Source organism: Myotis brandtii, unplaced genomic scaffold (genome assembly GCF_000412655.1).
Source record: "Myotis brandtii unplaced genomic scaffold, ASM41265v1 scaffold161, whole genome shotgun sequence".
Taxonomy (NCBI): Eukaryota; Metazoa; Chordata; class Mammalia; order Chiroptera; family Vespertilionidae; genus Myotis; species Myotis brandtii.
This window is the reverse complement of record NW_005355881.1, coordinates 666,839-694,116: the sequence shown is the minus strand read 5'-3', so window position 1 is coordinate 694,116 and position 27,278 is coordinate 666,839. Positions and strand designations below refer to the sequence as shown.

The 27,278-nt window shown below is 40.1% G+C and overlaps 1 protein-coding gene across 1 annotated transcript; it reads left to right on the top strand.

Moving 5' to 3' along the window:
- The first annotated feature begins 10,464 nt into the window (after positions 1–10,464).
- LOC102247140 (RB-associated KRAB zinc finger protein) lies at positions 10,465–26,639 on the top strand. Its single transcript, XM_014536385.1, has 6 exons — positions 10,465–10,539; positions 13,670–13,728; positions 19,059–19,185; positions 19,461–19,556; positions 22,469–23,067; positions 26,553–26,639. The coding sequence occupies exons 1-6, from the start codon at positions 10,527–10,529 to the stop codon at positions 26,637–26,639; spliced, it is 981 nt and encodes a 326-aa protein (XP_014391871.1). The 5' UTR covers positions 10,465–10,526.
- Positions 26,640–27,278: the final 639 nt, after the last annotated feature.

The following is a 27,278-nucleotide window of genomic DNA, read 5'->3' as shown; positions in this document are numbered from 1 at the left end:
GTGCCGATTGCCCTAGGTGGGTTGGGAATGACAGAAGTGTGTGGTCGGTGAAATAATGACTCCCCCAAAGAGGTCCGTGTCCTAATTACCAGAACCTGTGAATCTGTTACTTTCCATGACCAAAGGGCCTTTGCAGGTTTGAGGTAAGGATCCTGAGATGGGGGATTAGCCTGAATTGTCCAGGTGGGCCTGATGGACTCAAAAGGGCCCTTCTAAGAGGGAGGCAAGGACTTCACGTGACAAAAGGGGGCCAAAAGCGAAGGAGTGGACGCTGGAAATGGCAAGGACACAGGTTCTCCCAGGAACCTCCAGAAGGCACACAGCCTGCCACTGATTTTTAGCCCCATAAAACCCATTTCAGAATTCTTCCCTCCAGAACTGTAAGGTTGTGAACTTGTGTTGTTTAAGTCACTCAGTTTGTGGGGATGTGTTACAGAGGCAAAGGGGAACTGACCCAGAGACTGAGAACTGCCTGGGTGAGGATGAGGTGGACACAGAGCAGGGATGCCCAGACCAGAGGCCACGATGAAGGAGGGATGTCAGGTCCAGATGCTCATTTGTGCCCCAAGGCCAAGGGGACCGAACGCTGTAGCAGGACGGAAGCCCAAGCCCAAGCCGGGTGGGACGCCCCAGGCAGGGGCCAGCCAGGCCCAGGGGCCAGCACCCAGGTCTGAGTCATCTTTCCCTGTTCTTTCATTTCTTGTTCAGCCCTCATGAAGGGAACACTTAATTCTGAGGCAAAATAGGAGGAAAGGGAGAGGGCTTTTGAGAGGAGAGAACATGCCGGAGAGCTCCTGGTGAAATTTGGAATCTGGGAATTTAATTTCTCAACCAACTGACAACTTTAGGAGTCTGTTTTAAACAAGCACTTACTGAATTGGATGGAGTTTCCCTGGAAGTGATCAGATTGCATTTTATTACAGTAGGAAAATGAGAGCTCATGTCGGAAATTTATGGGAAATAAATCCACGTTCCTCACATCTACGTTTATCAGTATGAGATTTTTACATATTCCAGTAGAAAACAAGAGGGAAAGTCTTTCTCCAATGGAAGAGTTAAAAATAAAGACGTTAAGATGGAGTTGAGGTTGAAAATGGAGGGTCAAAGGTCAAATTGTGTGGGGCTGCCTGAGTTTACGATCTGAATTTCTGTGAAAGAGAAAGCTTCGCAGGTGAAAGCGGTGTGTGAAACCTGGTAAAGGTTGCAACAGTTTTTTAAAGGGAATGGAAAGGGGACCTGGAGAGAATGAAATAAAGGAACTGCTCAGATAAAGTTTGAAGTCTGTGATTCTTACAAATATCCAAGCCATCGATGGCAGGGTAGGGACTAGGGCAGAGGCAGCAAGAATGGAGGGGAGCAAGCAAATATTGTAAACTCTGACGTAAGAAGTTACAGTGGCAGATCAATGTTACTTTTAGATGAAATGTTGGAACATACAGGTTAGGTGACATGGTGTAGGTCTCCAATTCTTAAGTAATGAAACTAGAATCTGAAATCCATTCTCCTAAAATCTCAGGCCAACTTTTCCCACTAGGGCAATTTTATTGGATAATAGCTTAATAGCGCCTCAAAAAGGTGGCCATGGGTTTCTAGTATGAAGGATTTAATGACAAAAAATGGAAAGAAAACTAGACATGTATATAATACTGTAATATTCAGATATGCCAAGATAAATGTGTAAAATCATTCATGACTATAACTTTTATTGCTTTGAAAACACTTGCTATTAGATGTAAGTTATTTATAAAGGGATATGTATGAAAAATTGGAAAAATTAAACATAAAATGAGTTTACCTGGAGTTCTTTGATCAAGATGTCTTTGAACAACCAAAAATTCATAATGGATGCCTTTTTTGTTTCTCTGCTTCTTAAACAGTTAAATGCAAAACTTAATTCACAGGCTGAGATTGGCTCACAGTTAGTGAAAGGCCTTAGTAAACATGGCAATATGTAGAGACAGAAGAAGATTAGTTTTGGCTTTTTAAAAATGAGGGACCAATTACTCTACCAAGTCTAATGATGACCTACAGTGGGGCCTTGACTTACCAGCTGTCTCTCAGCCGATTTTTTGCATTGAGTTGACAGAGTAATTTGAGTTAACGAGCTCCTTAACGAGCTCGGTCTCGGAACGAATTAAACTCGTAAGTCAAGGCCCCACTGTATTTGCAAAACCAGCTTTTCAGAACAAGTTCCTTTAGTCTTATATTCAGGAGTTGGTTTTTGTTTCCTTTCCTGTCGTTTGAATTCTAACAGCCCTATGTTGCAATAAGTCAACATCATCATTTTTCTCTAAATATATCTAAGGAGATTAATGATAATTCTATGAGACCAGATGTCACAGATGTTACCGCCATGCAGACAAAAAAGTAGAAGCATTCTGTCACCCTGAACATTTTCATTTATATTGCCGATGTCAATACCCATCACCAATCACTCTGTAAGTTTCAGTTTCAAAATTAAGAAGCAAATTAGTCACCTTTTTTTGTCTCTGCATACAGGAATTTTCTTCAATCGTTTAAATCCCAGAGAGATAGAGTTCACATTACTTATTTATGTCTACTTGTATTGGGTGTACAATTTTCCTCACAAAATCTTTTTTGTCATTTAACATGTTGCCTTTATTTGTTTTAAAAAGTTTATTCATGATCTAATTTATTATTTTATTTCAATAAATAAATAATCTAAATAAAATTGTTTTAATTTCATTATTCTTCTTAGCTTTCTGCTCTCAATATAGGGAATATGATAAAAGCAATGCTTTGGCTTATTTCAAATCCTAGGCTGAATATTCTCAGTCATTTTTCTGGTGGATAGTTCCAAAAATCACGGACATACACAAAGTAAAGTAGAATATACACCTGTAGTCATATAATGCTGTTCCCTTGACAAGTATGTTCTTAAATTTTACATGTTCATTTTATTTTTAAATTTTCATATAGTATGAAATTTGATGAAGGATGGTTGAATATTATAATCACTAAGGGAAGATATTTAGCTATGGACAGGATCTCTCTGGATGAAATCTCTGGTGTTTAGTAAAGAAGATGTGATGCCTGGAGACCTATTCATTATTAACATAGCTTTAGAAATTCTATTTCTTTGGGTTTTCTGATGTCAAACAAAGTCTGACCTTCTTTTAAAAGTTTTTTTTTACACTGATTACAAGAGTTTTACTTGTGAATAGGTCCTTTTATGACAGCTAAGATTAGATGCATTTCTGAAGGTTTTTGTCACACTAGCTACATCCATATGGCTTTTATCCAGTATGAGTTCTTTCATGCTGGATAAAAATCAGTTACTGCTAAAATCATGTCCACACATACGACAATGAAAAACTTTCTCTCCAGTGTTAATTTTTAATGCTGTTTCAGGACTTCTTCTTGGCTAAAGTCCTTTCCACATAAGTCATATTTGAAGGATTTCTCTTCAATATGAGTTCTCTGGTGTTTACTAAATTGTGAGTATAACTTAAAGCATTTTTCACCAAATTTGTATACTGTTGGTTCAGTATAAGTTTTCCAGTGTTCAATAAGCTTTGAAACGTTGTCAAAGGTATTGTTTTCCTGGAGTATTAATTCTGCTGTGTCATTTCAGGATTGCCTGTTGGCTAAAGGCCTTTCCACAATCATCACACTGAACATTTTTCTCTCCAGTGTGAATTCTTTGCTGTCTAGTAAGGAATGAGTACAATCTAAGGCCTTGTCACATGCATCACACATGTGTCGTTATGGTCCCGTGTGATTTTTCTGCTGTTGCATAAACTTTGAAGCTCTGGTCAAAGTATTTCCACAATCATTACATCCAAAGCGTTACTCTAATGCCTGAGTGTTTTGGAGAGTAGTAAACAGTGAAGGATGCCTCGAAGATTTTGCATACACATCATATTTGTAAGTTCTCTTCTGTATGAATTTTCTTATGTCAAGTAACGTGTGAGATGTGACTGAATGCTATCCTAAAGCCATCACATGGCTTTGCATTACAGTGTAAAACCTTTGCTGTACATTCAAGTGTGAGCTCTGTCTAAAGGCACTAATGGATTCATTAAGGTCAGGAGGAAAAATCCACATGGTTGGAATATTAATGGGGAGACAATAAGATAAAATTAGACTGTCACACCACAATATAAATCACAATGAATTATTATATGTGTGTGTGAGTGTGTGAACAATACAAGGATACATGGCTGTAGGTTGGGGAGGTGGCAGCATGTCATTGAGAAGTGGCAGTGTGTGGGGGGAAAGAGTGCAGCTATGCATTTTAAAGGTATCATTTAAAAGCAACATCAATGTTTTTATAAATAATAAGAAGGCACTGACATAATTCTTTCTTTGAACTAAAAATAATCTTTTCTGTAAGAGTTACCTATTAAAAATTTTACACTTAAAACAATGTTATGCTTAATAGACAAAGTGTTAACTGGGGTTTTACTTTAATTTTGCTTTTAACCACAGATTTTAATGAGTTACTATGAGGTTAAATATCAATATAGTACATTGACATTAATACTACTTGAATACTAATAATTAGAGTGCCATACCAGACTTACCCATTGATTTATTACATAGAATTTCGATTGTGTCCATTTGTTGATTTAAAGAATGATTCACTAACTTGTGTATAGATTTTTATGAATTTAAAGTCTTAGAATTTGGCTTTCTCAAAGAGAAATCACAATTACATATTTGCCACATTTTAAAGCACAAAAACTCAAGTAAGTTCTTATCAATTTGTATTCTAAACTCTCATATGTACATGGGTATATCATTACTATCATAATTTCTACAACCATAGGTTCTACATTCTACCTATATTTTATATTTTTGTTAATCTGATACTAAGTTTTATCATTTATATTTTTATTTGGATTTATTCAGTGGCTAAAAAAATATGTTTGGTTTGTGTTTTATGAGATAAAACAAAGTAAATTACAAAAAAAATTAAGAAGTAAATGTAAGACTCTCCACCACCAACAAAAAAATGTAATTAGCATAGTATCCTGTTACTAGGCCTGCATCCTAACCATGGATAATGTTACTCTAGTCTCAAATGGATGGATGAGAAATTGCTAACATAAAACACAATCAGGAAGTAACTTTAAAAATAAAGTAGAACTACCAAGTATGAATACAGTAGGTGGCATAAATAGAAGTATAATACAGGCAAAGACAAGTAGTAAAATGGGGAGTCTCTGAATAATTTAGAAAACTCCAGATTGGATTTAAAAGAATATTAAGTTTAAGACAAATGTAAAATAAAAGTACTGCTCTTTACTAACTATAAGCCTAAGAATAAAGGAAAAAATTTAAATTCAGGGGAGAAAATTTTCTAGAATGCCTGAATCTTCCTAGAAATACTAGGTAAGTCTTGGTCAAAAGACTTTTTCTTTCAGCATTTTGAAAGTATAATTCCATTACTTCTGTACTCCATTGTTTTTGAATAATCAGCTGCAAATTATATTGTTCTTATATGTGATAGGCCATTTTTCTCTTGTGCTGATTTCAATATTTTCTCTGTCTTTGGCTCTCAACATTTTGATCATGATGTCTGTAGGTGTGGAATTCTCTATATATTTTTTTCCATGTGGAATTTGTTCCAGCCAATCTACTATTGAACCCTTCTGGGGAAATATTCACTTCAGTTAAGGTACTTTTCAACTTCAGTATTTTCAGTTTTTGTAACTTCTATCTCTATTGATATTCTAGAAATGCAGAATCTTAGGCCCCACCCACATTAGCTGAATAAAAATCTGCATTTTAACAAGGTTCCCAGGTAATTCTGTGCACTTTGCCTAGTAATCCAATCAATGTTAGTATTGTTAACACAAGCCTCTTTGTTTAAGTATCTCAGCTTTGATAAGCTATGAAGTTAGGGCTTAAATACTTATTTTAATAAATAACTTAAAGGAAGTCTCATAGATGTGAAGTGAAAGTCATATAGCTAGTGGATAAAATTACTGAGATTCAAACAGATATTTTACTCCAAATTTTATCTGTTTAATATATGCTTATGCCTAAAATAATGAAAACATGTCTGCATCATTTTATCCTTAGTATAGCTGTAACCCCATGCCAACTCGTTGTGGAGAAAATATTGAATTAATCTTTCTATGTGGTGGTTGTATTTCTAAGGGTCAGGCGTCAGGATTCTGAGCCTCTCCTTACTTCTCTAGCCCCGCTCTGTGCTCAGTAGCTTTTTAGAATTTACAGCTCAGACTAAGGTTTAGTTTGTGGACCAAGTTAGAGGTTCTAGATCAAGTTTATCTGACCCCCCAGGCCCAGGTCCAAGATTCACTGGAACACGAGCTCAAGAGAAGGAAGGAGATGGCTTTCTGAGTACCTTGGAGAGCACCCTCCCTAACCTGAGACCTTTGAGGGCAGAGTAAAAGAATCCCTAGAAGAATTAGGTCCTAGATAGCTGGGCCTGAAAAGCAGTTATTGATTCTCCTGCTTATAGTGAACTAAGCTACGATAATATCACCACATCCATGGCCATCAAATACTATGTGACAGTAGAAGCTGTAGGCAAACCTTGGGAGGGGAGAGGTAAGCCAGGGCAAAGGGGGACAGGTTCTATAGGGAAATATACTTTACTACAGGCCTGGTGCACAAAATTTGTACACTCAGGGGAGTCCCTCAGCCCAGCCTGCACCCTCTCGCAGTCCGGGAGCCCTCGGGGGATGTCCAACTGTCAGTTTAGGCCTGCTCCCCAAACTTAAAGGAAGTCTCATAGATGTGAAGTGAAAGTCAAATAACTAGTGGATAAAATTACTGAGATTCAAACAGTCAGACATCCTTAGCGCTGCCGTGGAGGCGGGGGAGGCTCCCACCACTGCCCCACCACTGCCACTGCGCCACCAGCCATGAGCTCCTGCATTGAGTGTCTGCCCCCTGGTGGTCAGTGCACATCACAGTGTCGGTCATTCCGCCATTCGGTCGATTTGCATATTAGCCTTTTATTATATAGGATTGTAGGATGTTTGAAAATTTGGTCTTGGAATAATAGCTCACTAACTTCACCAACTCCTCCCTAAATACACACCAACTCTATTTTCTTTTTCCCAGATTCTGGGCTGGTCCCATACCATAAATATTACCAGGCCTGACTGATATTTCCCCTTAATTATGGCCAATAGGAAGAAAAGGGTTTCCTCTTAGCTACAGAAGAACTGAAAGGTAGTACTGGAGTGAACTTTGCAAGTTGCCTAAATCTTACTCCTTGCTTAAAATAACAATAAAATTAGGGGAGAATGAGTTCATGACTTGTCTAGGACCACATATATTGTTAGTGTCTACACGTTCTTTTTTTTATTTCAAAAATTATAAGGAACCACATAACTTACAGCAGTAAAGCACACTAAATGTGAACTGTGTGTTATTGAGGTTTGACTGTATCACCTTAGAAAATGAGCTAAAATGTACACATTTAGTAGTCAAGCCCAGGATTATTAGTGTTCTTGATTAAGCACACTGTTACTAATGCTTTAGAATATTTTTTGAATGATTTTGTAACTTTGACAGTTATTTTAACATTCCCTGTTATTAAAATTTAATATATTTTAATTACTATACCAGTCTCATCAAAACATTCATTAAATAGTAGTACTTTTTAAGGGGGTCTTACAAATTCACGAAGACGAATTATGTTGAAATGGAAATTAGATGTTATAATATACTACAAAGACACTTAGACAAACACCATAATGCACTGTGCAGTTAATTTAGTGAAGAACTCAAAACAACATCAGAGCTAATGCTGAGAACATTAAAAAGGCAGTATTAGAGCAGATATATTCCACAATAGATGTAAATTTATGCTCTCTGAGAACATACCTTTCCTCTTATATGTCTATTCCTATGCGGATATTAGTATTGAATGATGCAGGTTTTGAATTCTTGCTGGTCTTTATAAAGAACATCTTTGCATAGACTGCTCTACTGTTAATGTATGAGAATAAAATATTTTTTAATTTGTTTTGGTTCAATTTTGTTCTTGCATTTGGTTTTTATATTTGTTTTTATACCCTTAGGACACATGTATGTTTTTTACCTGCAAAAAATAAGTAAATGCCTTATATTCTTGTGTAAAGAGTATTTTATTTGAAAATATATTTTAAACTCTCCACCATATTAATTAATATATCTCTGCATTATAATTTTTAATGGTTACTTGATGCCCCACCTTACAGATTCCTACAAGCTATTCTTTTTTTTCTTTACATTTATATTTTTGACAGTGTGTTGCTGTTAATATAAGTTATAAGAAATGTACTTATACATGTATCTTTGGGCAATTATTTTCTTAGGTCATATTTCTAATAACAGAATTGCTACATTGCAGTGCATGCGCCTTTTAAGTCTTGGTAGAGTGGCCTCTAAATTGTTTTATAAATTATTTCCCAAATAGAAATTTATGAGACTGAATTCTTCCCAAACTTATGCCCACCCTGGATATCATTTTTCTTTATAATCTTTGCCAATGGTAAAGCCAAAAAGCATTTGCATTTTTTATTCGTAGTTTATGAGTTGCTTTCATATATTTATTCCTCATTTGCATTTTTTCTTTTATTACTTTCCCCTCTGTATCCATAGATCATTTTTATGGTAGTGTGATCTTCTTATAAATGTGTAAGAGATAATTAAATGAAGTCAATAAACCATTTCTTTCACATACTTAACAAATGTATTTTCCAAGTGATTTTCACTTGATTTTTTTCCCCCCCTGGAAGTAAGGTTTTAAATTTTTCTAGAGTAAAATCTGGTAGTCATTTCTTTTATGATTCGACAGCTTGCTATCCCTACCCAGAGACTAACTAAGAAAATTATTTTATGTTTTCTCTAGGTTCTTGGTGGTTTCCTGTAAGATGTTAAATCAAGAATCCACATGAAATTTATGTGATAGCGTGTATGACTGAGCGGCGTGCTCATCCCCTCTCCACCCATTGCCTAGTTTCCTAACATGGTTTCCTACCCACCTCCTTCTCCCCTCCCCCCACTTGGAAATTCCCCCGTCATCAGACTCTAAATTCTTATGAACTCTTGGGTTTGTGCCTGTACTCCTAAGGAGCTAGAGGCAATCTTTTGAATTTTATATTAATATTATACATATTCATGTATTATAGAAAATACTGATTTTTTTTTTTACCTGGCTGTTATTCTGTGGTTTGTTGTTGTTGTTGTTCTTCTTCTTCTCCTTCCAGATGAAATTTAGATGTGTTCTGTTAAAGTAAAATAAAACAAAAAATAAAGAAGTCACATCACTCAGCTTACTAAAGTTTTGATTGGATTTTGTTGAAGAATGTTGTGTCTTGCTATTTAGGAAAACAGTACATGTCTCCATTCACATCACTTCTTTTGTGTAAGTTCTGCCCAATTTTTGTTAATCTAGCCCTAAACTCAATGCTACTGTGAATGGAACTTATTTCTTATTACTATCATTGGCATAAGAGGAACAGTTGATTAAGTGACATCATGAGAATGAAACTGATCTGGTGTGATTTACTGAAAACATAACGGCCCTTATATTATGCCAAGAAATGTGTAACCTGAATTTAGTTGGAGGAAATGAGAGAGAGAGAGAGAGAGAGGATGGAAGGAAGAGAGAGAGCAAAAGTAGCAAAAGAGAGAGAGAGAGAGAGAGAGAGAGAGAGAAGATGGAAGGAAGAGAGAGAGCAAAAGTAGCAAAGTATTAACAACTGTGAATCTAAATAAACAGTTTATTCAGGTGTTTTATTCAGAATGAATCATCCTGTAACTTTTCTCTACATTTGAAATTTTTCAAAATGAAAAGGTAAAAGGGGTAAGAAAATGATTAACCACATGTTTAATGTAAAGATCAAAGCAATACATTGAACTTTTAGGATCCTAGTTTAATAAAAGTACCACCTAACGTAGTCATTCCTGGGAGAGGAACTTGTGTTTGCCTTTGATCTGATCTTCCTTTGAGTTTTGTGTACGTGGTCTTTTACCTAGTTTTAGAGCATCACTTTTGAAATCCAGTTTGGAGATGTTGCTTGCATTCCTTGGGGGAAACTTGCTGGTGGTGGGTATTAATCTTTCACTATATGGCAGGCCTGTATTTTTTTTAGTAATTTAGTTAAATATTTATGTTTTCATACGTGCAGCTGACATACATCTGTCTTTCTCAAGGTAGCTTTGAATCTAAAGTGACACTGGTTGTAGGTGGAGCCAGTTTCAGATCCTGAAGGTTTAGGGGGAGCCAGGGCTCCCAGGAAAAGTAGAGATGATTTTGGACAACCATCACCCAATTCACCAAATAAGGCGGGACTTCTAAAGACTGTCCCTGAGGAGAGGGGCTCGGAGACTTATGGGTAACGGAGTCCTGAATTGGATGGATTCCTGGGAGGAGGCGCAGAGAACTGGTCCTCGCAGCTCCCTCTGCGCATGTGCAGTTCTTCCTCATTGTTCGCCCGCTCCCTTGTTTCCAGCTTCGCGCGCGGGCAGATCGCCAGATAACGACGGAGCCTCCCGGCGTCCGCGTCGCTCGCTGACCGGGTCCCGCACGGAGGATGTGCACTGCAGGTGAGAGCCTCGTCTGGAGGGTTGCTTGGCCAGGTTTGTGCCCGCGCCTGGTGGAAGCCGCAACCTGCGCGAGCGGCATGCAGACTGACACCCTCCAGCTCTAGTTCCCGGCTCTGCTCTGCCTTTGCCCCTAGAGGAAGCCAAGTGACAGAGCAACTTGGCTGCAACCCTGCGGGTTCCAGGAAGGGGATGTGGACATGGGTTTCCCGGTCAGAATAAAGTGCGCTGAGAAAAGGCATGCACGTGTTCAAGGACTGTTTCCAGGAGCTCCTCGCATTTGCATGTGCCCCGGCCAACCACTCATTAGGGAGTGAAGTCCACCACCCCGGTGGAGATGAGACTCATCCTGGTAGCAGGTAGCTGTGCCTGCCGGCTAAGGGCAGGCGGTGGGTCTGCAGTCTCGCAGGCTGACTCAAGAGTTCGAGTTGGAACTACAGGTGGTGCAGATTCTAGCCTTGCCACCGAGTCTCCATGGGCACAATGATGAGCCTCTAAGATTCAGTCTCTCCGTCAGCAAAATGAAGTCATTCTTAAAACCTGTCTCCTGGTTGATCTGAGGATCGAGCAAGGGAGCACCTGTGAAGCACTCAGCACAGGTCCTGACAGTCACGAAGCACCTGGGAAATGTTACTGCCCTTTTCACTGTTCTTTCCATGAAGTGTATTATTTGTTCTCAAAGACCCCCTGTGAAATCGGGGTTAATCGCCCCGTTTTAACCAAGCAGTAGGCCGAGACCGGAGGTGACGTTTCATGGCCAGTCATGGCAGGAGCTGGGGAGGGATCCTCAAACAGCCTGATTTCCACGTCCCAGGCAGGGGTTTGCCCGGTAGCACGTCCTTCACAGCGCTCAGCGAGTGGCACTTCCCTGGAGCCGCAAGGAAGGACCTGGAGTGTGTGAGGACTGAGTCTTCCCTAGAGGCTCTTGAGGATTCTTGGTGTCTGCACAGAACCCTCGGGTTACTGCACAATTGAGCCTTCTAGACTCTTCCTTCATTGTCTGTCTGCCCTGTGCCCTCAGCAGTTTACAGACCCCTCAGTCACACTTTCTGGCAGTGGTTCCCAGTGTCCATCAGAATCACCTGGAGGCCTTGTTAAAACCCAACAGCGGCCTGGTCCCACCCCCAGCGTTTCTGGGTCAGTAAGTCTAGGGAGGGACCCAAGAATTTGCATTTCTACCAAGTTCCCAGGTGCTGCTGCTGGAGCTGCCGGTCTGGGACCACACCGTGAGAGCTGTTGTGGGGGGTGGTGAATTCCAAGAGACAGTGGGCCAGGGCTGAAGATTCCAGTTCATTAAATTTACCCCTTCCAGCCAGGTCCAAATTTCCCTGATCACTCAGCTCTTGGGAGGAAAGAGGGTGGGAACAGGAGCAGGACTCCCACCTGGGGGATCCCCACCCTCCCCAGATGGGCACCAGGGCAGAGATCCAAGGAACAAGCAGGGTCTGTATTTGCTTGCTCAGAAGCAGTTCCCCATCCTTCTGCCCTGAGGTTGTCAAGGCGCAGAGAACTGGTCCTGTGGTTTGTTGTTGTTGTTGTCAGTCAGTGAAAGCAAGGGCCAACTTTCCAAAGAGAGAGGTCAGCGGGGCTGAGGATGGGGGCAATAGGCAGGCTTCATGGGAAGGGAAACCCTTGGACAGGATGATGAGGACATGGTCTGGGAGGGAGGCCAGGGAGACACTATCTCTACTCCTCCCAGAAAAGCCTCCCGCATCAATTCTCTCATCCCTCTCCCGGGACCCTGCCCAGCCCTTAAACCATGCACATCGCCACATCTGGAATTTAGGGCTGTGCCACCCACCTGCCATGCCTGCCTTCATAGCAGCACAGGAAGGGTTTTCAAGGGTTCTATAATCCTGCCTCGTTTTAAAAGTGAACAATATGGAGCCTGAGGGAGTCATTGGCATAGGGTTAAGTATGAGGTTTCTGGAGCCAGACTGCCAGGGTTCAGAGCCCGGCTCTACCATATTACTTTAACGTTCTCCCCCTCAATTTCCTCTATAAAGTTGGAGTAATAAGAACACCTACATCTCGCTTTATTTTAAGGAATAAACGGGGTAACATCTATAAAGTACTTAGAACAATGCTGTTACATGGTGAGCAATATGCAACTATTGTCAGTATCATTAATGTTATTACACCTGGATTATTAAACTATTGTCGGTATCATTAATGTTCTTACACCTGCATTATTATCTCCATTTACATTATTCATTAGTGGCAGAACCAAAAGGAGCACCAAGGTCCCCTGACTGCAAATCCCAAGCCACGGCTTTGTCCACCATGTCTCAGTTAAATCAAAGCAAGTTTCTTAATAAAAAGTCCTTTGGAGACACTGCAAACCGAGGAGAACAAATCTCCTTTCCAAAAAAAAAACAAACAGATTTTCTTGAAGCACACCCATTCCTGTTGTCAGAGGTTCCGATGAATTCTTTAACCACAAGGAGTTAAAAACATACGTATAAAAGTACGTGAGCAGATTTCTATCAGGTTTTTATTGTTGTGTCATCTTCTACATTTTTAATGGAAATATTTAAAACATACAAAATAAAGAAAACTATATAATGACTCCCATATACTTGTCATAGCTTCAGCAATTTTCAAAATATGGGCCATTTTATTTCATCTATCTATACTCCCCCAACAGACACACACACACACACACACACACACACACTCCCCACCTTCCACCTTCCTCTACTGGATTATTTTAAAGTAAATCCCAAATATCAAAATAATTCAGAATGTCACATGTTTCATAATGGACCAAAGGGGTGGCCTGTTGTCCTTCCTATGCTATGATTTGTGTAACCAGGTCTTTCTTAGTTGGACTTTGCCTTGTTGTATACTTGTCGGCTATTGAATCGAGGGAGGTTATACCTTGTAAGATACCAATAAGAAACAATATGTATTCTCCCCAACGGAAGGCCTGCCTCTCTGAGCTCCTCCTGTTAGACCAGGGTTGCCAGAGGCCCCTCGACATACCTGCTCTTCCTGAGGGTCAGGGACATTCCCCCTCCCCTCCGGCCCCATGTGCTGTGGCACTAATCCGTGTGGATTTCTAGACAGCGCCATGAGGACTTCAAGGTAGACCATAGTTCCCATGATACCTTTTCTCCTCCCCTTTCTCCAGCTCTGCCTTCACGGTTCTCCACACTCTTCCAGGGGCGGAAGGAAATGAACACATCCGAGGTGAGTTGTTTACTTATTACCAGTTTTTTTCCTGTGAAATCTGAGTTCCTTTGCATTTTCAGTGAACACATTTTCTTATCAACTGTTTTTCTTTATTTTTATCATTTCCTGCATTATTATTTTCCTTTCCTTTCTTAATCTTCAAGTAGTTGCCAAGGTCTACATTTTCTTTTTATTCTACTATTGATTACCTTTGATGTGTTTAGCACAGATGTAAACATATGTGTCTCTCCACATCAGGAATGGTTTTTATAGTACCATCCAAATAGGATAGACTCCTCCCTCATCTCAAGCTTTGTGGAAATAATCTAATGCTTTTCTTTTTTCTCTTTTTTTAATAGAATAAATATTATTTGGGGAGTTTTTAGTTAACAGTCGCATCACACCTTTTTACTACTTGGATAATAATTATTTAAACTTTAGCATCCCTTTTCTGATTATTTTTTCAGTCCCAAGGTTGAAGGCAAAGTGACAAAATACTAATAATTGGTCAGATAGTCTTACCTACAATTTAGGGCTGCTTATTATGTTCTAGTCACTGTTAATTTTCTTACCCAGATTAGCTCAGATAATGCTGATGTTATGGGACAGGTACTTACTTTTGTTTTGTCTATTTTGTTTAGGTGGGTACTTTTATTATGCCTCTTTTGGGAGGATATAAGTAACAGGTTTAAGTAACTTTTTAAGAGGTTGGCTGGTATAGTTCTAAGGACACATCGTTAGACATTTGGCCAGAAAGACAGTTGAGGCCACATTCACTGCAAGCTCTCCACGCACTGTTGACTATAAGTTACCATCTGCTTATGGTTCAACTTGCTCAAGAGCTTGGGAGATATCTTAGGTGTAGGGTTGCCAGAGAAGACACAGGGCATATAAAACAAAGTATATCCTGCATGGGACATGCATATACTAAAAACTTATTTGTTGCTTATCTGAAGTTCAAATTTAACTGGCAACCCTACTTCGATAGAAAGGGTTTCAGGCACCGGTGCTGACCAATGGAGCTGGCGGTCCTAGCTCAACCAGGGGCCCTGACCTTCCCTGTCTTCTATGGCGGATTGCATTACCCCATCCCAGAGGGCCTGTGGTTGAACCGACGAGGCCACTGTAGCATCACCGTCCATCCCTGTAGCAGCTCCTCTTCCAAAGTTTCAGGAATTCTCAGGCGTGGTTCCCACAGCTTTGTCAAAAACTATAAAACTTTGCCCACATACCCTTTATAAATAGTTTTTAAAAAAATGTTTCCTGTTCAGTTAGCCCCATGCACTCTTCCCTTTCACACCTGTAAGCCACCCACGGTCAGTCCTTTCTGATCTACCGGAACCAGTTCTTCAGCCCTTCTCTCTTCCACCATCATTCCTGGAAGCCAGGTCTTCTTCCTCAGGTTCTGCTGAGTTTTGATAGAGACCCCTGGAGGGTTGCACGGAATGACTGTGTGGTTACATGCCTTCTGAGGCGAGGTATCTGAAAGTGCCTTTATTCTGCCCCGTTACATGAATGGTTGATTGCTTACAGGATTTGGGTTTGAAATCCTTTTCCTTCAGAGCATTAGGAGAAAAGATCATCTCCATGGTCTCCTGGCATTTGGAAAGACATGGAGAAGTCACGCGGCAGTTTATTCTCGTGTGTGTGTGTGTGTGTGTGTGTGTGTGTGTGTGTGTGTGTTGTTTTGTTTTTTTTTCCTTCTTGCAAGTTTGTCTTTACCCTGGGGTTTCAGATGTTTCACCAGGCAGTGCCTGGTTATTTGTTCTTTTTTCAGGCTGCCTGCTCGGTAATTGGATGGTCCTGTTAGGATGAAGACTCAGGCGTTCCGGGATGTTTTCCGTTACTTCTCAGATGGTTTCTCCTTCCCTCCAGCTCTTTGTTCTTGTCGCCCAGAAATCCCATTAGACTGTCAGTGCCTCTCCCGACCGGCGTCTGTGATTTCTTACTTTTCTTTCATCGTTTTCGTTTTTCTCTGTTTTTTGTTCTATGTGTTGAGAGATTTGCTCATTTTTGTCACCTGTATGGTTTGGTTTTCCAGCCTTCTCTTGAGAGTTTGTTTTTCTGTTTTCATAAGACAGCAATAAAATATTTAGGGTCTGTGGACTTCTTTTTTCATACCTCACTTTTCTCATTTCATAGAAGACTCTTTCATCAATTTGGGAACATCTATTGGAATTCTTAAAAGTTATTCTCTTTGATAGGGGAATTAAACTTGTTTTCATAGTCTTCAGTCTGTTCTCAGTATTTACCTTTCAGGCTGCTGATTTTTATTGACAGGAGATTTGTTTAACAGTCTTCAAGTCTGTTCTTGAGGCTTCTTTTTCAGATGGTTGTTTTCCCCCCTACATTGAGGCCTTTTTTGTCTTTTGTGTGAAAAGAAAGGTAAAACCCTCATTATATCAATTTGGTAGCTGATGTGTGTTACTTGGCAACCAGAGGCCTGTTTCCTTGGCAAGCTTTTCACTGGAATGAAAGGATGACTCGGGGTCTCCCACGTGAATAGTTGGGACATGTGTACAGACAGGCTTCTCTTTAGTCTGTACAGAGGGGGACAAAGCTCGAGGGGACCCCGTTTCTCCTGCCAAATGGGGCAGTGCCTTACCTGAGCGTATCAGTCTGTTTCCCTAGAGTTGCCTTAAAAGAAAAGCTGTGACCGTATCAGGGTGCTAAGCACAGTACTCTGATTGTCTCTTGGGTTGCAAAGTTCATGCAAACACGTGGAGGAGGTTCCCTGCCTGTTATAGAGACCTGGCCTCCTGAGTGTTAACCCTCAGCTATCCCCTGAGCAGGGAAGGAACCACCCGAGGAGGAGGTGGGCCTTCTGTTACTCCTGCTCCCTCTTCTGCGGCCCCGCGTCCACTAGAGTTTCCTGAGCTGGGAGGTCTCGCCAGGCTCTGCACGGAGCCTGAGACTTTGCCACACTCTGTATTAAGGGGTGAGCACAGTGCTGCCACTATCTCCCTCCTCCTCTACATCTTCCAGAAGCCAGTCAGCGTTTCTCACTTGCCGCCATCCTCTTTCCCCATGTGCCTCTGTTCTGATACACATATTAGTGTTTTTATGTCTCTTCTTGCTGTAGTTTCAGAGGCAGAGGAGATTGGGTGTGTGTGTGTGTGTGTGTGTGTGTGTGTGTGTGTGTGTGTCCAGCCCATTGCATCGAGTTAGGAGAGCACTTATTCTTGAAATTGTCACCACCAGACAGCATTTATTTGATGGCTGCTTTTGGGGCACCACAGTGGACCAGACCAGGACTGTTCTAGATGCCGCAGATACAGCTGCTAACTCCTGGTTCCTGTTCCTTCGTCGTCACCAGGCCCACTGGCCTTGCCCTGCTGCCCCCAGGCTCTGTCCCCTTGGTCTCCATGCTCTTTGTGAGCAAGGTCCCTGTTCGGATGGCTTCTGCTACCACTGAGATGTTCCTGGTTTCTAAAAATACATCCTAACCCTACACCTCTCTCCTGAGCCCCAGCTGTCACCTCAACATCTCCACCCGTGGGTGCCACGGACGCCTTCAGTATAACATGTCCAAGAGTCAGCTCTCTCCTCCTGCCCAATCTGCTCCCTCTCCTATTTTGCCAATCTCAGTATCTGGCATCAGCATTGACCCAGCTGCTCTGGCACTTACCTGGGACTACTGCTCCTTTCCCCTCCTCATTCCATAAACAATTACTAACTAATTCCATTTAGAATCAGCTCCCACTTCTAAATCCTTTTGCTGCTACGTTAAAGTAGGTGGTCATCTCTTTTCATAGTCTATTACCTTCCTCTCTGACTTCTCTTGGAAACAGGCTTTCTTAAACTTCAACACTATCAATATTTTGGGCCAGATAATTATTTTTTTAAAAAACAATAACATGTTTTTATGGATTTTTAGAGAGCGAGAGGAAAGGAGAGGGATAAAGAGATAGAAACATTGAGAGAGAAATCACAGCTGCCTCCTGTACACCCTGCAACCTGGGCATGTGCCCTGACCAGGAATTGAACCAGTGACCTCTTGGTTACTGGGTCGATGCTCAACCACTGAGCCACACCAGCCAGACCAGATAAGTCCTTACTGTAGAAGCTGGCCTATGCATTGTAGGATATTTAGTAGTATCTCTGGACTCTACCCACCATATACCAGTAGCACCCTTTCCTCAGTTGTGACAACAAGACATGTCTCCAGACATTGCCAAATCCCCCATGAGTGGCAAAATTATGTCTGATTGAGAACCACAGCTTCGAAACACCTGGCACTCGGCTTCTAGAACACTGCTTTCAATTTATAATTCTGATGTGTCACTTGTTTACATGGCCCCATCGTCCTCAGAAGCAATCTTCAAAGCAGGCATGTTGGCCCCAGAGAACTGCACAATCAGGTCTTATGTGGCCTGTAAATAAAGTACTAGAATGCACTTTTATGCTTCTTTTGTATCTAAAAAGCTCAGGAAAGGTAAGTTTTACTTTTGGTGTATGGCTGAGAGTCATAGACATCGAGTGTAATTTATAAGAAATACCCAGTAACTTTTTAAAAAAATATATTTTTTATTGATTTCAGAGAGGAAGGGAGAGGGAGAGAGCACGATAGAAACATCAATGATGAGAGACAGTCATTGATTGGCTGCCTCCTGCATGCCCCTCACTGGGGATCGAGCCTGCAAACCTGGAGAAAGATCCAGTAACTGTTACTGATGGGATGACCAAGTATTTGGAGGCCACTGCTCTATAGAGGAAAGTCCAAAATTTCTCCATGTCTGACCACTAAATACCTCCTACTATTCTATGTCTCATCAAAGCCTCCCACCTTATTCTATCACGCTGTACTACTTGCAATTCCCTTAACTGAATGTGCATTTTTAGTGTGTCTATATCTTGGCTTATACTGTTGTCTCTTATTCACACAAAACTCACTGTTGGTGTGCAACCACATCTTTATCTCCTCAATGCAGCATAACCTGAAAAAACACACAAAAAAATGTAACCCTTTGTGACCTCACTCTGTCCACACAGTTTTTCATGGCTCCCATAATTCACTGTTGCACATGTCTATTTCTGTAGAAATTCGCCTCATCAGTCTGTCAATGCCTTAAGAACAGGACCAGTGTCTTATTCTCCTTGGCGTCCTCCAAAACCAGAACAGTTCTAAGCAGGCAGAGGAACTCAGGTTGCTTTATGAATTAATAAACAGGCATGGAAGCAGAGTATTTCTGTTATGATTTCTGTCTTTCCCACAAGTACATAGACATCCCTTGTAATATTTCCTGGTAAACTCTTAACGGTGAGCATAGTAAGATTAGTTCCCAGATGTCTTTCTCATGCCCTCTGGTCTTGAGCACTTCAGACTGAGCAGCATTGGGCTATTTCAGGGGTCAGTGTCGTTCGAGGATATATCTGTGGCCTTCACCCGGGATGAGTGGCAGCTGCTGGACTCTGCTCAGAGGCACCTGTACAGGGACGTCATGCTGGAGAACTACAGGCACCTGTTGTCCCTGGGTAAGCACAGCCCCATGCAACTCCCAACAGCATGCACTTCCTTTCTTAGGAACCACATCAATGTAGAATATTATGAGTTTTCGGCTTGAGAATTCGGATTAAAAGATCCTTTTAAGAAACTTGAAAGAATATTGCATTCTCACCTCCCCAGTGAAAGAGTCTTTTTCGACGAGGGCTCCATCATGGTTCAGCTTCTAAAGCTTCTCCCGTCTGATTCCTCAAAGGGCCTGAGCCCTAAGAAACGTTGCCAAGTCCCCTGTCATTTCCCATAACAGGGCACTGTGTCGCCAAACCTGAGCTGATATTCAAGTTGGAGCAAGGAGAAGAACCACGGATAGTAAAGGGAGAGTTCCCGAGTCAGAGCCACCCAGGTGAGTTAATGAAGTCAGGTCAAGGCAACTGGTAGAAACTGAATCCCAAGAGTCCAGGTCAAGGGTTGGTATCTTTGAAATATGTTTCAGAAATCTCTTATAGAGGCTCCACTTTTAGACATGACTAAAGACAAATAAGTACCATACCTTAGCTATGAAACCTCCAAATTTCACTTTCAAATACAATTTTTAAATTTTCTGTTTGACATGTATGGAGAGAGATTTGCTTGGGTTTTGTGGCATCCATTTGCTGCCTCCCTCATCTTAGACCTTTGTTTCTCTGTTTTCCTCTCTGTTCAACAATGGCCATTGTTCACCTTCCCACCGGTGCTACACACTCTATAGAGATGCATTTATTGATACATTCTTTTATTCAACAAATATTTAGTTATTTAATGCCTGCTGTGCACCAGTCACATTCCAAGCACAGGGGTACAAAAGCAAAGTCTCTAGTCCTATCAGTAGACCTGGTGAGCAGAGAAATATGCAGTATGCCTGGTGGTAATCAGCACCCTGAAAAGTTAAAGTCAGGTGAAGGGGATAGAGATTTGCAGGGAAGTCAGGAATGGCCTCTTTGAGGAGGAAGAAAAGTGGAATGGAGGGAGACATGGGTTACCTGCGAGATTTCCAGATGGAGGCAGCAGCCGGTGCCAAGCCTCTGAGACAGGAGTGCACTTGGTGTAATCAGGGAACAGCAAGGAAGTCAGAGAGGGTTTATTGAGGAGAAATTAGCAAGTGATGGCAGAGTTACCTGGGGGCAAAACCTTTCAGTCCTGGTAAAGACTGAATTCTACTGTGAGGGAGACAATGGGTAAGAGAAGAAGTCAAGAACTATACCCTTAAGCACTACATTTGCAAGTCAGGAAGACACAGGATTCTAGCAAGAGAGACTGAGAAGGAGCATCCACTCTATAGGGGGAGAGTCAGGAGACAGGGGTGTTCAGAAGCCACATAAACAGTGTTTTTTGAAGGAAGGAGTGGATTCCAATATACAGATACAAGTGTAAAGTCAGCCTTGTCCCTTCTTTTCCTGAAAATTACCCAAAGGCCACAAGGAGAAAAGTCAACTCTATATTTGTTGTAGGTGGGAGGCAGCTGAAATCTCAAACATAATAATAACAAATTTTAAAGGTGGAAAACTGCCAAAAGCAATGGAAATCAGGAAGTAGATCATGGAAGTAGAAGTGCTTAGGAAATAGTGTGAGAACATATTGTACAGATAGTATTTACTTGTAATATTTATCACAAATGGAATTTAAAAGAGAGTCGATCATGGAAGTAGAAGTGCTTAGGAAATAGTGTGAGAACATATTGTACAGATAGTATTTACTTGTAATATTTATCACAAATGGATTTTAAAAGAGTGAGTATATATATATATATAAAATATACTTTATTGATTTTTTATAGAGAGGAAGGGAGAGGGATAGAGAGTTAGAAACATCGATCAGCTGCCTCCTGCACACACCCTACTGGGGACGTGCCCGCAGCCAAGGTACATGCCCTTGACGGGAATTGAACCTGGGACCCTTCAGTCCGCAGGCCGACGCTCAATCCACTGAGCCAAAACGGTTAGGGCAGAGGATATATATTTTTTAAACAACAGGAAAGTAGCATTGCCCTGAAGGATGTCTGGGTTCCGAGAAGAGCTAAGGATGGAATGTGTGCTAACTCAGTGAAGAACATGAAAGTAGGTTTGTGTTTGGAAATGCACAATATATGGGATTAAATATCCTGATTTTGTAGAAGCTAACAATATTGTAGACTTGTGGGATGATCATATGAAGATGTATTGTGAATTTAGGCATATGAAACTAGTATCAACTCTTAAGTATAAACAATCAACATCAAATTTTCCTCTATCCGCTACAGAAAAGTCATAAACTTTTAAACACACAGTTGATGTTATTGAATAAAATGAGAATAGCAGAGGATAACAATAATTACCCATAGCCAAAAATTTTTAAGATGAAAATTAGTATTGGTCCTAGGATCAAGTTGAATAGCCAGGTACTTGAGCTCCCACAGATAAGGAGAAATCAGAGAGGAAGAAAACATGACATAAACGTGGAAATAAATATTAGTATTGTGACTGCAGACTGAAAGTGGAAAAAGTAGAGTGTCAATCAGGACAGATTATATTGTTTAACTCTGATAGATCAAATGATAGCACCAGCAATCAAAACACAGAGGGGAGTTGGATCCTGTTGTAAGCATGGCTTGTCCTCTCATATATTTTAACATTCTCTTTGGACATTGTTTTTCCATATCACAGCTATATGGAGAGATGGAGCCAGAACTATAGGACTGACCAGAGGAAATGAATGATTTTATAAATATATGTGTGAGTTGGTATACAGAATGGGAAAGAAGAGGAAGAGATTAGAAGCATGTAGACTGTAAGAAGGATCCTGCTGCATTATTTAAAGCATAAGGAGAGGATAAGGTTCTAGTCTTTAATCTGCCCCCAAACTTAATCTTTGCTCTGATACGTCCCTTGGTCACCCTTTAGTCTTCCTTGTCTCCCTACTCAGTGTCCCTTATCTTCGCCCCATTCTTTGACTAACCTCCATCCTTGGATCAATTGTTTTCCTGACGTCCTTTGTTCTCAGTTCACCATTCCTTCTGCTTTATTTCAAACTCTCTACCTATTTTAATGTTATATTGTAACAAGCCAAACCTACTAGATTAATTTTCAGCTTTTTCTCTCTTTTTCTACTATGGTATATGTTTTTGTCTTTGTTTTCATGTTACCAAACAAAAGAGTTAAATATTTGCTTAAGAGTTCTTTCAGCCCAGTAGACTATGTCTAAAACCTAAGAATCAACTCAATATAGGGCACTTGTATACAACCCCATTGCTTTAAGAATATGTTAAGATTTATAATGTATGTTAATTTTTCATATTTATAGAAGTCCAGAAAGTCAATAACATGAAAGAGAGAAGCCAAGAAAATGAAGATATATATCCAAAGCAAGCTTTATTCAGCAACAACAAAACAATGACTAAGGAGAGAAGTAAAACCTTAGGAGAAGAAATTAATATGGCCACAAACCCAGTGTCTTCAAGAAAAATATCTCATAAATGTGACTCATTTGGAACAAACTTGAAAAGTGTTTCAGAATTAATTCTTAGTAATAGAATCCATGCAATAAACAAGCCCAACAATTTCAACGGATGTGTATTCCTTGATACTATGCATGAGAAAACTCATACAATGAGCAAGCCCTGTGACAATGATCAAAAGAAGTCCCACAGTCATAATGATTACTTTAGTCAACATCAGAAGAATTCAGCTTCAGAGCAACTTCTTACATATAATAATTGTGGGAAAGCCTTTCACAAAAAAACAGCCTTTGTTACATATAAGAGAGTTCCCACAGGAGAGAACCCCTCTGAAGGTAAAAAACATAGAACAACCTTCAAGCAAAAGTTAAAGTTCAGTGCTTATCTGAAAACCCTTAGGGAAAGGAAGCCACATGAATCCAGTAAAAATGGGAAATCTTCATGGGTAAAGCCAAAACGTGCACATCAGAGAACTCACATAGGGGAGAAACACTCCGAATGTAATAAATTGGAGAAATCCTGTAGCAAGAAGTCAAACCTTACTCAACATCAGAGAATCCACACAGGAGGAAAACCTGATGAGTATAATGGAAGTGCGGAAGCCTTGCAGAAGTCATGCCACACTCAAGATGAGAGAACTCACAGAGGAGAGAAAATCTATGACTGTAATAAATGTGGGAAATCCTTCCATGAAAAGTCATGCTTTACTCAACATCAGAAAATTCATACAACAGAAAAACACAGTGAGTGTAATGAAAGTGAGAAAACCATAAAGAAGTCATGCCTCACTCAAAACCAGAAAATTAACACAGGAGAGAAAAGCTTTGAAGGTAGTAAGTGTGAGAAATCCTCCTGCAAGAAGTTAAAACTTGGTCAACATCAAAGAACACACTTGAGGAAAAGAACCAATAAATGTAATGAAAGTGGGAGGGCTTTAAGTAATAAGTCAGACCTCACTCAAAATCAGAGTGTTCACAAAGGAAAGAAAACCTATGACTGTAATAAATGTGGAAAAGTCTTCCATAAGAAAACAGACCTTACTCAACATCAGAGAACACACATAGAGAAAAAACCCTATGAATGTAATGAATGTGGAAAGTCCTTCTTTGTGAAGTCCAACCTCACTGAACATCAGAGAACTCACACAGGAGAAAAACCATATGAATGTAATGAATGTGGAAAATCCTTCTGCCAGAAGTCAGCCCTCACAGTGCACCAGAGAACTCACACGGGAGAGAAACCGTATCGATGTAATGAATGTGGGAAAACCTTTTGTGTGAAATCAAACCTTACTCAACATCAAAGGACCCACACAGGAGAGAAACCCTATAAATGTGATGAATGCTGGAGGTCTTTCTGTGTGAAGTCCAACCTTGTTGTACATCAGAGAACTCATACAGGAGAAAAACCCTACCAATGTCCAGAATGTGGGAAAACTTTCTATGAAAAGTCAGCACTCACAAAACATCAGAGAATTCACACAGGGGAAAAACCCTATGAATGTAATGAATGTAGAAAAACCTTCAGCCAGAGGTCAGCCCTCACCAAACATCAAAGAAGAACACACAAGAAGAAAACTCCTGTCAACACTCTCCATGGGAGGGAGCCTGCATGTACAAGTCAAACTTATTGAACATCAGCAAGTTGCAGGGCAGAAATGCTAAGATGTCAATACATAGGGAAGTCTTTATCAATAGGTTATAGCTAATTGAAATGAGAGGATTAATATAAGAGTGAAACCCTTTGTATACTTGGAGTGCATGAAAGCTTTCAACAAGTACTCAAAGATGTTGAGGGGAAATATGTCATTTTAAGGAATATGAATTAAAATGTTATTGTAGAAATATTGTTTAACTAGAGATCATATTTCAGATGTAACACCAAACTTGTTACAGAAAAGATAACAGAAAATATTCAGTTTTAAATGGAATGTGAAATGTGGAGCTTTTGTATCCAATTATTAACTGACTAGAGGCCCAGTGCACAAATTAATGCACAGGTGGGGTCCTGCTGGCCCAGCCCAATTGGGGTGTTGGGAGCCAACTGGGGGCCAGGCCAGCTGGGGGAGTGCTGATCAGGGCCCAGATCAGGCTGGTTGGCTGCCACAGTGGGTGTCATAGCCACTGGTCATTCCAGTCATTCTGATCGTTCCACTGTTCCAGTTGCTGGGCTTTTATATATATAGATATGTGAATTCAACTTGTACATATTATTTGTGGTAACTTATTACTTTTTATTTTTATTTATGTTTACTTTGATTTTGTTTCTCTTTCACTTCCATCACTTTTTATATTTTGGTCAAGGTTCATATTATTTCTAAAAATACTAGGGAACAAAGAAAAATAATATAATCAAGAAAATCAAGAAGGCTAGGCCCAAATGATGAGTGGTGGAGATACTTGAAAAAGGTTTTGAATGCAGAAAAATAAATGAAAGGAAAAAAATCTTAACTATGATCCTTACACCAAAACATCACTTTTGCTAACATTCTAATGCAATCATTTCAAGCCTGTTTCTTGAAAATTAAATAGTTTATAAAAAGAAATATATATGTATATACATATATACAAAGATAATAAAAGCAATACTTATATATTCATGACCCATTATGAAGTTTACTCTCTCTAAATGTAAGTCCCTTCTTTTTCTTTTCCTTATTCTATTTTATTTTTTAATATATATTTATTGATTTCAGAGAGGGAGAGAGAGGGAGAGAGAGATAGAAACATCAATGATGAGAGAGAATCATTGATTGGCTGCCTCCTGCTCGCCCCCAACTGGGGATTGAGCCTACAACCCGGGCATGTGCCCTTGACCAGAATCAAACCTGGGACCCTCAGTCCACAGGCCAACACTCTATCCACTGAGCCAAACCGGCTAGGGCAGCCCCTTCTTTTTCCACAGATGTAATTGCTATCCTAGATTTTCTGTTAACCGTCCACTTATTTTTCTTTGTAGTTTTACTTCTTATATGTGTATCCCTAAGCAATAATACTGCTGAATTCTGTTTTTGAACCTTATATAACTTGGTATCTATATTTTTCCATTTTTTATTCAACATTGTTTTCAGATACAACATTCTTGATGTGTTTAACTGAGATAAATTCATTTTTATTGGTGTATATTTCTCCCCAGTGTATCACCATACCAACATTTATTTATCTAGTCTATCATGAATGGATTTGTTGCTTTCTGGTTGTTGTTTTTTAATTTTATAAAAATTATGCAATGTTGCAATGAAAATGTTTGTGATGCGTGTGGTTGCAGATGTACACATTTCTCTGGGACAGTGTTTTTCTGCGATGGAGCTCCTGGCCTTCCAGATGAGCCTCTTCTTCCCGTCCTTTCACTGACACATTGCAGGGTGTTTAGCACCTGTGGCCCTTCCACCCAGGAATGCCTGAAGCACTCTCAGTCATAGTGTCAACCAAACCACCCAAATATTTCCAAACACCTTTTAGGATGCCCAGATGAAAACTATTGTTTTAATGTACTAGTATGTACCTAGAAGTGGAATTGTTGGGGCATGTGACTGCTGGATTTTCACTTAAGATGTACAGGGTTTCTAATTAGATAGGGAAAGACTTTTTTAGGTATATTGGGCTATGTATAGGTACATAGTACAGGAGTGTGCTATGTAATATGAATTATATGTATGTCAGATTTTCATATTGAAATCCACACTGTCTCTGAATCTCAACAATACAGTCTACAGGGTGCGGCAAAGTAGGTTTACAGTTGTGAATACATGAAACACAGAGTTTATTCTTGTATTATTATTTATTATTGTATTCTCCATACTAACAACTATCAATCTACTTTTGCCTCGCCCTGGTAACCAATATCTGTCTCTGATGGCACCCATGGCCCCTGGAATCTCAAGCCTAGCTTCTGGTAAACTCTAACCATGGCCACTAAACACAAAAACAGGCTGGAGAGTCCATGAGCCATCCTGAAGCTGCAGGAATGCAGCTTGGCCTCAAACTCCAGAAAAACACCAAGAAGTCTCAGGACTAGAAGGCAGGAGTCAATTTTAATTCAAAATTTATTTCCTGAGGTCATGAAGGGCATTTCATTGGGCTGAAAACTCTGAAGAATAGAAAGTTGATTAATGTAGACATCTAGGTTCTAGATAATGTGATATATTGGAAAAGGATGAAATAATGAAGGGAAGCAGTTCTTGGATTTAGTCCCAGCACTTACAACAGATACTTTTTGATCTTGGAGGACTTACTTCACTTTTCTGAGCATCGATATTCTTACTTTTATTTATTAATTTTTTTATTTTTAAAATAAGGATGGCAATGCTAACCTTGCAGTAAATATTAGGGTTCATTGAGATGTTTAATTAAAAGAACCTAACAAACTGCCTTCTGTAGCATCAGTAGCAGCAGCAGCAGTAGCAGCAGTTGTTATAATTGTTGGTATTATTGTAATGGCTCCTAATAGGACTTTGTTATACTGCAAGCAATGAAGCAAGGGTGTATATGCCAGATCATGTTTACTCTTTAAATAGGCCTATGAGGTAAGTTCTCTTTCCATGCCCATTTTAAAGATGAGGAAAACGAGGCATTTAGATGTTCCTTGAGATTACTACAGTGATAAGGAAGCCAACTAGCAGACCCTGTCATTGAGCCCAGGTCTCTCTAGCTCCAA

Bases quoted from the DNA above. Each gene is read 5' to 3' on its own strand.
- LOC102247140 (XM_014536385.1), top strand. The intron at 13,729-19,058 runs GTGAGTTGTTTA...GGGCTATTTCAG, and splicing joins AGGAAATGAACACATCCGAG to GGGTCAGTGTCGTTCGAGGA. The intron at 19,557-22,468 runs GTGAGTTAATGA...TCATATTTATAG, and splicing joins CCCGAGTCAGAGCCACCCAG to AAGTCCAGAAAGTCAATAAC.